The 14,829-nt window shown below is 34.6% G+C and overlaps 2 protein-coding genes across 5 annotated transcripts in view; one reads left to right on the top strand and one right to left on the bottom strand.

Annotated features, from left to right (window-relative positions):
* Positions 1-14,829, bottom strand: part of LOC102612623 (UPF0496 protein At3g49070) — an 85,608-nt gene that overhangs the window by 52,197 nt on the left and 18,582 nt on the right. The window lies entirely within an intron of this gene.
* On the top strand, positions 1,158-3,056 carry LOC102613231 (tetrahydroberberine oxidase-like). Its single transcript, XM_006490419.3, has one exon. The coding sequence runs from the start codon at positions 1,169-1,171 to the stop codon at positions 2,825-2,827; it is 1,659 nt and encodes a 552-aa protein (XP_006490482.2). The 5' UTR covers positions 1,158-1,168; the 3' UTR covers positions 2,828-3,056.

Below are 14,829 nucleotides of genomic sequence, written 5' to 3'. Positions count from 1 at the left end.
CAATAGGACCGTCAAATATTCCACTCTATGTATGAACATATACATGCAGCCAGTCACGAAATTGTTCGTGCATTGATGTAATATATCATAATATATAATCAATCATGATTAGAATATAAAACTATTAACATACAATATTTATCAACAATCATACACCGCATACCACAATATTAAAATTACTGGGTCAAGAAGAGCTGTTGGATTGAAAGGATATATAGTTAAGGGATGGAATTCATTTGGCTACTCACACATCATCAGACATCCACCAAAATGAAGCCTCACACTAAGCTTTTATGCTCTCGTATAATTGTGCTTACTTAACTTATTAAACTTCATACTGAGCTCTCTTCTCAAAAATAAAAATAAAACTTCATACTGAGCTCTCATACTTTTATATAACTGTGCTTAATTGACTTATTAAACTTCCTATTGAACTCTCATGCTCTTTTAGAATTGTGCTTAATAGACTTTTTTCGACCGGCATAAGAGCTTAATAATTGATATTAATGTAAAAAAAAAAAAAGGAAACAGTTGTACAAAGTGGGCATTATTTAAGCACCGAACAAATCAACAAAGTATTGGCTCTACTAGCAATGGAGTCCCTTTTAAGTGGCTTGACTGGGTTTGCTCCCCAATTCGAGTCTCAGAGAAGTCATCTTTGTTGGGAAAATATGTGCCTCCCGATTCGAGCAGGGACTTTTAGTCTGAATTGTGGTACCGACTTAAAAGTGCCTCCCACAGTTGAGACTCTCCCCATAATACTTCGTGGTTAAAACAAAAAAAAATTAAGTACCGAATAAAATCGCAATGTTACTATATATATTTTTTTAAACAATTCATTTATTTCGACTGTTTCAGGTGTCACACTGCATTTCACAATAAATATAAGAAGCCCACCCAATAGGACCGTCAAATATTCCACTCTATGTCTGAACATATACATGCAGCCAGTCACGAAATTGTTCGTGCATTGATGTAATATATCATAATATATAATCAATCATGATTAGAATATAAAACTATTAACATACGATATTTATCAACAATCATACACCGCATACCACACTATTAAAATTACTGGGTCAAGGAGAGCTGTTGGATTGAAAGGATATATAGTTAAGGGATAGAATTCATTTGGCTACTCACTCATCATCAGACATCTACCAAAATGAAGCCTCAAACTAAAAGCACTACATCAATTCTGCCATTTAATATTTCTACTACTACTTTAGTTCTTGTGTTATCATTTCTTCATGGGATAGCTTTAGCTGATGATCATGTTCATCATGACACTAATCAGAAGTTTCTTCAATGCCTCTCTCTACACTCTGAGAACACCTTCATTTCTAAAGTAATTTTTACCCAAAGCAACTCTTCATATATATCGATATTGAATAATTTAAAACAAAATCTTCTGTACGCATCGCCCGAGTACCGGAGACCTCAAGTCATTGTCACGCCATTTCACGTATCACAAATTCAATCGGTCCTCAAATGTGCCCGAAAACATGGCCTACGAACCATAGTTCGAAGTGGGGGTCATGATCATGAGGGTCTCTCTTACGTTTCTGAGGTTCCATTTGTGATGATTGATTTGATAAACTTTAATCAAATCGACGTCGATGCAGAAGAGAAGACAGCATGGGTTGGAGCTGGTGCCACCCTTGGGGAACTATATTACAAAGTTTCTGAGGAAAGTAACAACCTTCTTGCCTTTCCGGCAGGAGTTTGCCCCACTGTAGGGGTTGGTGGACATTTAAGTGGTGGAGGGTTTGGCTACTTAATGCGTAAATACGGTCTTGCTGCTGATCAAGTAATTGATGCTCACTTGATGGACGTTAATGGCAGGATTCTTGATAGAAAATCAATGGGAGAAGATCTTTTTTGGGCCATTCGAGGAGGTGGGGTAGCTAGCTTCGGAATCCTTGTCGCTTGGAAAGTGAACCTAGTGGATGTCCCGTCAACTGTGACTGTATTCACAGTTGTAAGAACCTTGGAACAGAATGCAACACAGATCCATCACAAATGGCAGCAGATTGCGTATAAGCTTCCGGAAGAATTAGTAATCAGTGCTGGGCTTAAATCAGTGGAAGGAAAGAGAACGATGGTGGCCATATTCTCGGCCGAGTATCTGGGTGGAGTAGATAGGCTGCTTCCGCTGATGCAGGAGAGGTTCCCTGAGCTTGGTGTGAGGAAAGAAGATTGCCAAGAAATGAGCTGGGTTGAATCAACCGTCTACCATCGTGCATTCAACGCAAAAGAGAATCTGAATTTGGAGTTATTGCTTGACAGGCTTAGTTTTGCCAAATACTACATGAAAGCAAAATCTGACTACGTGAGGGAACCTATTCCTGTCGAAGCCTTGGAAGGGATGTATGAGGTTCTGTATGAAGAAGGAGGGCACAACATTTACGTGATTTCATTTCCTTATGGCGGAAGATTCAACGAGATCTCGGAGACGGCAACCGCATTCCCGCACAGGAGCAACAAATTCCACCTCATGTATTATGCGGAATGGTATGATGATGAAGAATCCCAAAGGGTGATTGAGTTGGACAGAAAGCTGTACGATTACATGGCTCCCTATGTTACCAAAAATCCCCGAGCTACATATTTCAATTGCAAGGATCTGGAAATCGGAAGAAATAACTTTGGTGACAATTACACAAGCGTCGAAGAAGCCGGCGTTTGGGGAAACAAATACTTCAAGAACAATTTCAAAAGATTGGTTGATGTCAAAACTAAGGCGGATCCTGATAATTTCTTTAGAAACGAACAAAGCATCCCATCCCGCGTTCGCCAGGGCAGTAGGAAGAGAAATCATTAATTAATTAATAGAGACGTTAAAAAAAATAATATAACGTGATCGATGGCGTTGTTAGTATAAAGTTTCCCTTTCAATAAACCTTCAGTGATTATGTATCAACTACTACTGCTACTGCTTGATCGCATACAAAGTCTCCCTTTTAATAAACATTCGTGGATAATTAGACAGCTGGCTGATTTAGTCATCGATATGTTCTCCTATTTACAAGGCTGCTTCTGTTAAGATCTTTTACCGTCGGTCGAAAGGGTTGATAAAGTTAATATTATTTGAACAATCTTTTTGCATTATTCTCCCCCAACATTATATATCTTCACATTTGAATCCAAACTAATAATTTCCGTCTGGCTACAATCAAGAGAAGCAATGGTAAAATCAATCCTAATACTGTACGATTGTCCTTAAAGCAAAGACATTACAGTACTCAACACCGAAATTCAGGGCTCAACATATGCTCCTCTCTTGTATTTGCACATAAAGATGAAATAAGGGTACAAACTAGAAACAGTTTCGTTTAACAAATTAACTGCTCAAAAATCTTCACAGCTTTTCCATGACCGTGAGCGTACAGAAAGCAAGAAGCAGGGCGTGTTGAATGGATGTGCCCAGCCGGTTGGATACTCTCAAGCCTCAACAAGTTATTGCAATGAGGCAAAACTGAACTTCCATAGAACGTGGGCCATTGAAATGGAAGCCCCAATTGTCGATTAACTCTTAACCCATTGGAAGCTCTTTCTCGCTTTTGCCTTCCCTGGTTTTTTCCTTTCAACCGCACGTGAATCTCTCGTCAAGAACCCAGCTGTTAAGACACGCGAGTAGGGTTACGTTATGAACAACTGGTTAATATACCAACATTAACATGACGTAAAGAAGTTCTCGCTATGTGGATTAGCATAAATTTCTAATATTAGTAGAAGGTAGCATTTGAAGTAAAAGGTATGAAAGAGAATGCTTTAGCAGGTTGTACCGGATCTGAGCGCGGCACGTAGATCTGGTTCCCAATTTTGCAACGCCCTGCTAATCCCAAGCCGAATAGCTCCAACTTGACCAGTCACCAGGCAGATAATAACAATTTTCTCAAGGTTAGGAACAGTGGAAAGAAAGTAATAAGGAGACTTAGACAGCCACCATCAGGGATCAAATACTGACAAAATAAACAGGCTCACTCAAAAGTCAAAAATAAGTTTTCTAATTTGCACTATATGTAGTTCTCAGTCAACGTTATAAGATTGAATCTACAATTTCACCATAAGACCTTCAAGATAGATCAGAAGTAAGAAGTGATAAGGAAAGAACTCAATCATTGGAAAATCATGAAGATCAATTTACAGAAAGAACTCAATCACTGGAAAATCATGGAGATTAATTTGCGGAATGCAGAGCACTATCAAAGGGATTTCCAACGTCTAGATTATCTCTATAGAATATCTTCAATGATTTAATTCTTTTATAAATATTCCTTTTATGCTAGCTGTGCATAAATGTCATGCATTAGTGGCTGTGATTTGGCCATTAATTAGGAAAGCAATAGCTTAAGTTTAGGCCACTTGCTCCTTTAATCTCACGTACTGTCTTGTATAAATTTATGGTTTCAGTTTCAATAAATTAAAAAACCAATTCTCTCACGCTTCAATTTCTTTAAGAAGGATTTAATCACTGAAACCATAAATACATTAACAAGTACATAAATTTGAGGACATACTTAGACCACTCGAACAACAATAGCTAAAATTTGCCAATTTCTTATTACCATCTCCACCCAGTACACCCACTACAAGTTATAAATCTCATAGCTACAATAAATTCAAGTTCTTACTAATACTAGTTTCTTTGTTTCCTATCCAAAAATATTAAATAAATAAATAAATAAAATACAATAAATCCTAGATAGAATAAATTCAAAACTCTGCAACCGTAAGGTCTGCGACAGTTGAAGATGTCAATATTCTATATCCGCATCTCAATTGCTGGATTGCAAAATGAACATTGAAATTAGCAATAACCATAGAAATGCACAACTAACTCATTAGCCATAACAATAGCCCATCAGACACTGTAATTATGAAATACCTGCTTTAATGAACCATATTTTCAATAAACAACAGAACTTGAAATAGTCCACAGATGTACCAAAGAAATGTCAACAAAATAAATACAAAAAAAAAAGAGGAGTGGAAGGTAGGGGACAACTATATTTAACTTGAAATTCACGATGATACCATATATCATAGATGGATAATTAAGTGCTTAGTAATTAGAAACACCTTAGCTCACCTGAAACACATTCAAAGTTTGTATTTTATTTATTTAATTCTGTCTTATCCATGAACTAACAAAATAAAAAAAAATTAATTTAAAAATTATTTCTTACCGATCAAATTCAAGATTAAATAAGATTTAAATAAATTAATTGTTTAAATAAAGTTATAAAATGCATTCAAAGTTTCAAAATATTTAACACAAAAAAAAACTCATTTGTTTAGATCAGTAGTTACTGCTTAGGAAACTATATTTGTTTATTTAATTATTTTTATTTTATATTATTATCCGATAAGATATAATATAATTATATTCTAATTTATTTATTTATTAGTAAGCACTAATGCCACATTTACAATTTTAATTTTTTTATTAAATAAATATTTTTTTGGCGGATTCGCAGATTTACAAAAGTAAATCTATATCCAATCTACCGCTTGTGGATTTTCAAATTTTCAATCCAATCCAATCTACCAATCCATCGATCGAATTTTTACGAATTAGATTTCTACGGATCAGACATGTTGAGTAGATCGGATTGGATTCTAAAGACTCCTAAGTGTACATAGGATTGGATTCTAAAGACCCCTAAGTGTACACACACACACACTGAAAGAACTTTAAGTATTTATGTTTGGCAAGTGAGAAAGCTAAAGAAAATGAAAGAAAGCAACATAAAGAAAACTTGAGAAACTATTTTATTAATTGGATCTGAACATATTACACTTATATATATATTGCACGAGAGTAGCTTGTTACACTTTGTTAGTAATCTGTTACACACATATGAAGAATGCTTGTTCAAAATAACTAACTAGGCCACGTCACCATGCCACATCAGCTGAGTAAGTGAATCTGCTACAGTCAAGCATAGCTAAATAAGCTCCACTCGAATCCTCTGTTCTTCATATTAAGCAGCTTCACTAACATCCCCTCTTAAACTGAAGCTTCTTTTCTGTTCTCTACAAATCATCAGCTTCACTAACATCCCCTCTTGATCTGAGGCTTCTAGGGTGAACATTTAATTTGCTACGCAAATAATGAAACTGAGTGAAAGTGAGAGCTTTAGTTAAGACATCAGCTGTTTGATCTTCACTAGGAACAAAACAAACAATTAACTCTTTTGATGCCACTCTATCTCTGATGAAATGAATGTCCAGCTCAACATGCTTTGTTTTAGCATGATAAACTAGATTGTAAGCCAATGCTATTGCACCCTGATTATCACACCATATAATTGGGGTAGTACTTAACTGAATTCTTAGCTCAGCAAGCAAGGACTGTATCCAAATGACCTCTGATGTAGCATGAGCCAAAGCTCTATACTCAGCTTCTGTACTGGATCTTGAGACAACTGCTTGCTTCTTAGATGACCATGAAACAAGATTAGCACCTAGGTAAACTCTAAAACCAGCAACTGACTTCCTATGACCTCGATCACAAGCCCAGTCTGAGTCAGTGAAACAATTTAACTGCATAACTCTACAATTGTAGAACTGCAGACCAAAATGTATAGTGCCTTTGAGATATCTTAACAGCCTTTTGCAGGCTTCCCAATGAGCAGTTCTTGGATTAGAAAGGAACTGGCTGAGCTTGTTGACAGTAAAAGCTATTTTCTGGTCTAGTGAGAGTAACATATTGCAGTGCCCCAATAATGCTTCTAAATTGAGATATGTTGGAAATTTCAGAACCTGAAGCTTTGGTGAGCTGCTGGCCTGTAGACATAGGTGTTGGCACTGGACTGCAGTTAACTAAATCATGCTTTGCCAAAACATCAGCAATGTACTTAGCCTGAGACAAATGAATTCCATTTTGAATTTTAGAGACTTCAATGCCTAAGAAGTAACTGAGTTCTCCTAGATCTTTCAAGGCAAAAGTCTGCTGCATATCTTGAATGACTTGCTGAACTTTTGCTGAGCAGGAACTAGTAACAATAATATCATCCACATACACCAAAACCAGAATTAAGTGCCCATTTTCTCTCTTATAAAAGAGTGAATTATCTGACTTGGAATTCTGGAAATGCCACTAAGAAAGCATAGCTGCTTTAAGTCTAGCAAATCAAGCTCTTGGAGCTTGTTTCAAACCATAAAGAGCTTTCCTCAATTTACAAATGTGCTGAGGTTTGTGAGGATCAATAAAGCCTTCAGGTTGTGACATATATACTTCCTCATCAAGAAAGCCATTTAGGAAGGCATTATTGACATCTATTTGCCTAAGAACCCAATTGTTCATGACTACAATGCTGAGAACTACCCTGACAGTAGAAACCTTTACTACTGGACTGAAAGTTTCAGTATAATCAACACCATGGGTCTGATGAAAGCCCTTAGCAACCAGCCTTGCTTTGTACTTCAGAATGGTTCCATCAGGATTGTATTTGATTCTGAAAACCCACTTGTTACCAGCTACCTTAACAGGAGCAGTAAGCATAACCAAATCCCATGTGTGGTTAACCTTTAATGCCTTAAACTCATTTTGCATAGCTTTGAACCATAATAGATCAGATAAAGCTTGAAAAACAGAGGTAGGCTCATATGTTTGTGCTAAAAGAACAGAAAGATAAGACTTTGGCATGAAAATGCCATTCTTGGATCTAGTTATCATAGAATGGCCAATGTAAGGAGGTGCAGGAAGAATATGAGGGGGGAATTTTGAGAATGAGAATTAAATGATGAGATATCAGGTATGGCAGTAATTGAGTGTGATAGAGAGATATCATGTGTATTAAAAGTTTGAGATAATACCTGATGAGAGTTGGAAACTGGAGATACAGGATCAGCTGCTAAAGTTGCTGTTAAAGGAGCCTGGAATTGTGTAACAGAAGCAGACTCAGGGATTGACTCAACTGAAGAATTGACTGAAACAACTTCTGTTACTGATGAAAAATCTATACCAGGAGCATAAGGAAAAGATTTTTCATTAAAGATTACATGATTAGAAATGTAGACGCTCCCAGAAGAATGAAGACATTTATACCCCTTATGATGAGAGTTGTAACCAATAAAAATACATCTCCCAGTTCTAAACTCTAGTTTGTGTCTGTTATAAGGTCTAAAATAAGGAAAACATGCACAACCAAAGACTCTGAGAGTTGAATAATCTAGTGTTTGATGAAAAAGTTTCTGATATGGAGATATATTATGTAGAGTTGGTGTAGGGAGTCTGTTGATCAGGAAGACTACTGTATAAAAGGCATCCCACCAAAAAGGTAAGAGTAGATGAGCTTGGGCAATTAAGGTGAGACCAATATCAACTATATGCATGTGTTTTCTTTCAATTCTCCCATTTTGATGATGAATGTGAGGACAAGGATGTCTAAAGTGTATTCCTGAGTTATTGAGCAGATATGAAAATGACCTGAATTCCCCACCCCAATCTGTTTGAACAACCTTGATGTTTCTTTGTAGATGTTTTTCAATTAAATTTTTAAAACTGACAAACACAGGCAGAACATCAGATTTTGCTCTTAATGGGAAAATCCAAGTGAATCTGCTAAAATCATCAAGTATGGACATATAATAGGTATAACCTTGGCTGGAAACAACATGAGAAGGTCCCCAAAGATTTGCATAAAGAAGTTGTAATGATGCTATAGAAGTAGTTTGAGCAGAATTAAAATGAAGCAGATGATTCTTCCCAAATTAACAGGCATTACAGAATTCTAACTCTTGAGTTTTATTGATATCATTAAATTTTTTACATGAATTCAGAACTGTTTTTAAAGTGTGAATGGCAGGGTGCCCCAATCTTCTATGAAGAAGATTTACATCAAGAGTTTTCTCAGTCACAACAGACAAACAAACTTTGCCACTGCCCTGACAGAAATCTGAACTAAGTTTTTCACAAGTTGAATGAGAAAGACAAGCAAAAAGAGACTGAAACTTATTTTGACTAAGAGTGACTGTATTGACAGCAGCTGACTTAGTAACAGACTGAAGATGGGAGGAAGAGACTGAACTTTTGACTTTATAGAGACCTCCTTTAGCAACTCCTTCAAGCAAGATGATCCTTGTGCTCCTGTCCTTAATGAAACAAGATGTGCCAACAAATTCAAGTGTAACATTATTGTCAGCAAGCAGTTTAGAAACACTAAGTAAATTTTTGATAATTTTTAGTACATGTAAAACATGATTTAGGAGCAGTGATTCAAAAGTGTTTGTGACAAGCTGAATTGATCCAATATATTCAATAAGCAATGCATTTCCATCACCAACCAGTAATTGTTCATTACCAATATAAGCATTAGAATTGACAAGCTTACCTAAATCATTTGTGATATGATTTGTGGCTCCACTGTCAATGTACCATGAGGGATCTTCAATCATCTCAGGATTTGCAGCATAGTGTGGCTGAGTTGGTGGAGCTGAATTACTAGGCACTCCATTAGTGAAACTAGGTGCATATGGTGTGAATCCATTAGTGAATCCATTAGTGAAACCAGAACGAAAGTTATTAAGCCCAGTGGTGTGATTAAAATAAGGATAACCAGAGATGATAGCAGGATCTGAGTATGCCATATTGGCTTGGAAAATAGCACCTCTTGGCATATAAGAGTTTCCAAAATTTGATCCAAAATGAGGATCAGGAAACATTGAACCTCTTCCAAAACCATTAAAAGACCTGCCTCTACCATATTGACCTCTGAAATTTCCTCTAACAAAATTTTTCTGAGGCACAAAAGAAGGATTAAACCTGTTCTTGCACCTATTTGCTCCATGTCCAGGAATGAAGCAAATTTGACAGACAACCTCTGAGAAATTTCTACCACCAGCAAATTGAGATCCATTATTGTTATAACCACCATTTGAACTATTATCACCACCAAAATTACCTCCAAAGTTTTTCTGAAAGCCATTGTTATTTTTACCAGAAAATGAACCTTTCTGAGCTACATTTGCTGACATATGATGCATAACATCACTAGCAAGCTTTCCTTTCTTTTGTTCAATTCTATTTTCATGATTTAGAAGCAATGAATACAGATCATCTAAGGTAATTGTTCCTTCTCTAGCTAGGACAACAGTTGTCAAAGACTCATAATCAGAAGAGTCTAGACCAGTCAACACATGCATAACAAAGTCATTAAGTTCTACTGGTTTTCCTGCTAAGGCTAACGTATCAACTATTCGTTTGATTTTAGTGAAATACTCAACCATACTCACAGATCATTTCTTGACAGTTTGGATTTGCATTCTAAGAGTTTGAATTCGAGCTTGAGACTGAGAAATGAACATACTGTTAAGTGAGTCCCAAAGCTGTTTTGAAGTAGTGCAGTCGATCACAGTTGACAGCAAATTTTGCTGAATGGATGATAGCATCCAGCTCAAGAGGAGTTGATCTGTTTTCACCCAAGCAATGAAGTCAGGATTTGTAGATCGTAGCTCACTTACATTTGACGACGAAGCTTCTCCAGTGCTGGTAAGTGGAAGAAATTGCTCTGGACATTTCAAAACACCATTGATGAAGCCTTCTAATCCATTTCCTTTGACTGATGCTAAGACTTGTGTTCTCCACAAAATAACATTGTTCCGATCCAATTTTACAGGTGTAACAAAGTTATAAGAAGCATTAGATTGAATCATGCTTGCCATTGATGGCTCTGATACCATGAAAGAACTTTAAGTATTTATGTTTGGCAAGTGACAAAGCTAAAGAAAATGAAAGAAAGCAACATAAAGAAAACTTGAGAAACTATTTTATTAATTGGATTTGAACATATTACACTTTGTTAGTAATCTGTTACACACATATGAAGAATGCTCGTTCAGAATAACTAACTAGGCCACGTCACCATGCCACATCAGCTGAGTAAGCGAATTTGCTGCAGTCAAGCATAGCTAAATAAGCTCCACTCGAATCCTCTGTTCTTCATATTAAGCAGCTTCACTAACACACACACACACACACATATATATAGGGACAAGATCGGGAGCCCCTCTTTTTAAACAAATTTTTACACAAATTCTCAATCCTTAATCATAATTAATAGAATGGTTTGACATTACTGTTAATTTAAATTTCTTTAAAAAAATAAAAATGAATAAAAATTGGAACCACCAAATTAATAATAATATTATTTCCATTTTATTTTCCTCTTTTTTATCGTTTATTATTTTTCAATGCTCCATATTTTTCTTCTTTTTCCTACACAATCTTCTCCACTAATTCTTCTTCTTCTGTTTCTTTTTCTTCCTAGATAATTTCTACTTTTTTTTGTTCTTTTTTTTTGTTACAAGTGATTTGTCTATGACAGACAGCACGAATATAACTCACACTTAAATACAAGGGCTTGTTATCTTTTCCTAAAATCAATAGGTAAATATGAAAAATTAGGGTAATCACTTACCATTACCAATCCAATTATAAAGTGTAATTTTTTTATGGCTAAGATTTGCATAAGAAATAAAAAGATAATTATTGATGTATATAGGGACACATTTTAATCTTTATTCAGCCTCTATAACGTGCAAATCAATTTTTCTTCTACTATTTACTTTAAATTTCTTTATTATTTCCAATAAATTTTTTTTTTTAATGATATAGCAGTGTTCATTTCTTCTTTTATATTTGTTGCTACTGGAAACACCGTACACGTGTGAAGCATAGATAAGAAGAGAAACAAGGAAAGCAGAATTTAAAAAGTTAATAATAATTACAAACAATAATATTATTAATTTTAGTAGGCCCATTTTTTTTTAAATTTTCTTTAAAAAAAGAAATTGAAATTAGCATTAATTTCAATCATTAGATTAATTATGATTTAAGGATTGAGATTTTTCGTAAAAATTTGTGTAAAAAAGAGGGGCTCCCAATCATGGTCCATACATATAAATGATTTTAATTTTACACTTATTAATATTCATTAAATTTGAGATGAATATTGAAATTAAATATTTAAGAGTTTTTAATATTTTCTTTCTCGTGGACTCCACTTCAAATCTTTCTCTCCAATATTTCTCTCTCCCTTTGTTGTGCTCTCTCCCCCCCCCCCCCCCCCCTCTTCCCCTCTGTCTTCTCATATCTTTTTTTTTTTTCTCTAACCTTTTTTCCTCTTAGTCACGAAAAAAATTTTGTTCTCTCCAAATTCATTTCACAACTCTCCTCTCAGTTTTGGAAATGAAAGAAAAAGCTCTGCCTATGTGATATTCATTGAATTCAAGGCCATGTGACCAAATCTTCAAGACCTCAAACCAACTAATTTTGATTTACTTTTTTACGTAAAAGTAAATTCAAGATTTTATTTTATTTATTGTTCCCTTTACAATATTACTAAGATTTTATGCATACCAAAGAGGAAGAGTGTATTAAGAAAGAAATCAAAGGGGACTGGATCCTCTATTCATCTTGTTTTTTATTTGATTTTTCTTTTTTATGGTTAATATGCGTCCTCTTTTAATTTGGATGGTTGTGATTATTCATTTGTTTTTTAATTTGACATTACAAAGAAAAGAGAAGAGAAGAAAAGGTCAAGTAAAAGGCCAGGCCAGCAAGTGAAAAACAAGAGAAGAGAAGAAAAGAGAGAGGGAGAAAGAGAGCACGACAAAGGTGATAAGAATCAATTTCAAATCAACCACAATCAAGACAATGACAGCAAGGCAATCATGAACTCTAACAAAAGGAAGGAATAAATTTTCTAGCTAAAGGCTTGCCAAGTTCAAGACTTGACAACAACGGGTAGTATTAGTTTTAGCCTAAACTTTCTAAAATCACAATCTTCGTGGATATAATAAGAAACTCTCATATCTCAAGCCATAACATAGTCCTAAAATACCTTCTTATCTTTGTATAAATTGTATAGGATCATGTAAAGAAAAAGTGTGAAAAAGAAATAATATTTTTCTTCAGCTATTTAGTCTATATCAAATTATCTTTTAAAAGGGAGAAGAGAAGAGAGAGGAAGAGGAAGAGGGAGCATGGCAAAGGGAGAGAGAAAATATTAGGGAGAAAGGTTTGTACTGAGATCCACATGGAGAGAGAAAATATTAAAAATTCTTAAATATTTAATTTTGATAAATTTAATACATTGATTCATTTCAAATCTAATAAATATTAACGAGCGTAAAACTAATTTTTTTTTAGAGGGTTGTTGATAGACATGTACACTCTTTCTGTAGTGAAGGTATCCTCAGTTTGTTAAAATAAGGATGTCCTCATTAGAAAATGATAAAATACATATACATACATACATGTACACACACACATGTGATTTTTTTGGTCTATGGTTAATACTTTTGTTTTCTAATATGTGCAATTTTTTACACTATTTTTCTTATACGTATCATTGTTATTTCCTGCAATCATTTAGCAATACTTACAATTTTGAAACTCATATATATTTATTTTTTAACAACACGCATTACTAATTCAAGCTCATTTCGCACACCGTAGCTACTCTAATGTCACAAATTGAATTAAAGAGGACCTTTTTTTTTCCTTGCGATATCATTAAAATTCGAAATTCAACAAAATTATGGGATTATGTGGTCACCCAATGACAACTTATTATCTTCAAAATTTTGTCATTGTTATAGTTAAATGGATTAAATGTTCTAATAATTGCGTGCAGGTCATACCCATCAACGGCCAACGCCATCTTTTCTCAACAGGTTGCATGATCCAATAGTATTCTTAATTCTTTTGTTATCATAATTCTAAAGTTAAATCCTTAAAAAAAAAAGTTGGTTATGTAGTCACTCATATTGACTTGTTTGGATATCGTTACTCGGTTGCTATGGAGTTGTCAATTTTCATATACAGTATTTAAAATTGATTGTAGATAATGCCGAAGTAACATGATGTAACTTGTAATATACACATATATAATTTCTATTAAGTCTAGATTCTTTAGAAAAAAACAAGAAATCGAGATGCGCGCGCCCCAAGTTCAATATATTCCGATATGTATTGCACAAAAATGGATTCATGCATGATGAATATATTTCATTATTGAGGCGAGCGAATGAATTGATGATGATCATGATCAGCAGCGACATTAGCGTGGTCTTGAACAATAATGGTTGGGGCGCGTTTAAGAACAGAGAAGTTGAATCTGGAATATATAGAAAGAATCCCAGCACATCCCAATTTCGTCACCGGCAGCTAACTCTCGTCTGCGCACAAAATCTTTAGTCCAGTGATTGATAAGCACATAGCTGTTAGAAGTTGCCCATTTCTTGAATACCAAACGGTGCATTGAAGATCATATGACGCATGGAAATTTTGTATTCAGTGGTCAAGATTTTTTTAATTTTCTTTCCATAAGTGATTACTTTTTTCTCTTAATATTTATACGTCTTTTTCTTCTTCTTCTTTTATAATTTTTTTAGACAAACTCTTTTCTCCAAACTAATAGAAAATCCATCTAACAGAAAATTTTTGTCGGAACTTGAAATTAACCCAATAAATAACTAAAAATATGAAAAAAAAAAATCATACAAGAATAGTTTCTGGTCTGTAAACCTCCCACCTAGTATAAACTAATTTGCTGCTTCTTATCCTTCATCAACTATGTAGTATGGCTTGCAACTGACCTCGTAAATCATTTGGTTGTTAATTGCTTGTGCAATTTTTCTGTTTTTTCGTTTGATTTATTTCAAAATTTGATTTCTAATACATTTATTTGGCTATTTCTTCCCTGTAATACTACGTTAAATTGATTAGAAGATCCATCAAGAATATAGAAGTAATATTATAAATTAAACCATTAGAATACTAATTGATGTTGTTTAATTAGAACTCTTATT

Source organism: Citrus sinensis, chromosome 9 (genome assembly GCF_022201045.2).
Source record: "Citrus sinensis cultivar Valencia sweet orange chromosome 9, DVS_A1.0, whole genome shotgun sequence".
In the NCBI taxonomy this organism is placed as follows: Eukaryota; Viridiplantae; Streptophyta; class Magnoliopsida; order Sapindales; family Rutaceae; genus Citrus; species Citrus sinensis.
This window is presented reverse-complemented; position numbering and strand designations above follow the sequence as displayed.

Bases quoted from the DNA above. Each gene is read 5' to 3' on its own strand.
- LOC102613231 (XM_006490419.3), top strand. From the start codon at position 1,169: ATGAAGCCTCAAACTAAAAGCACTACATCAATTCTGCCATTTAATATT.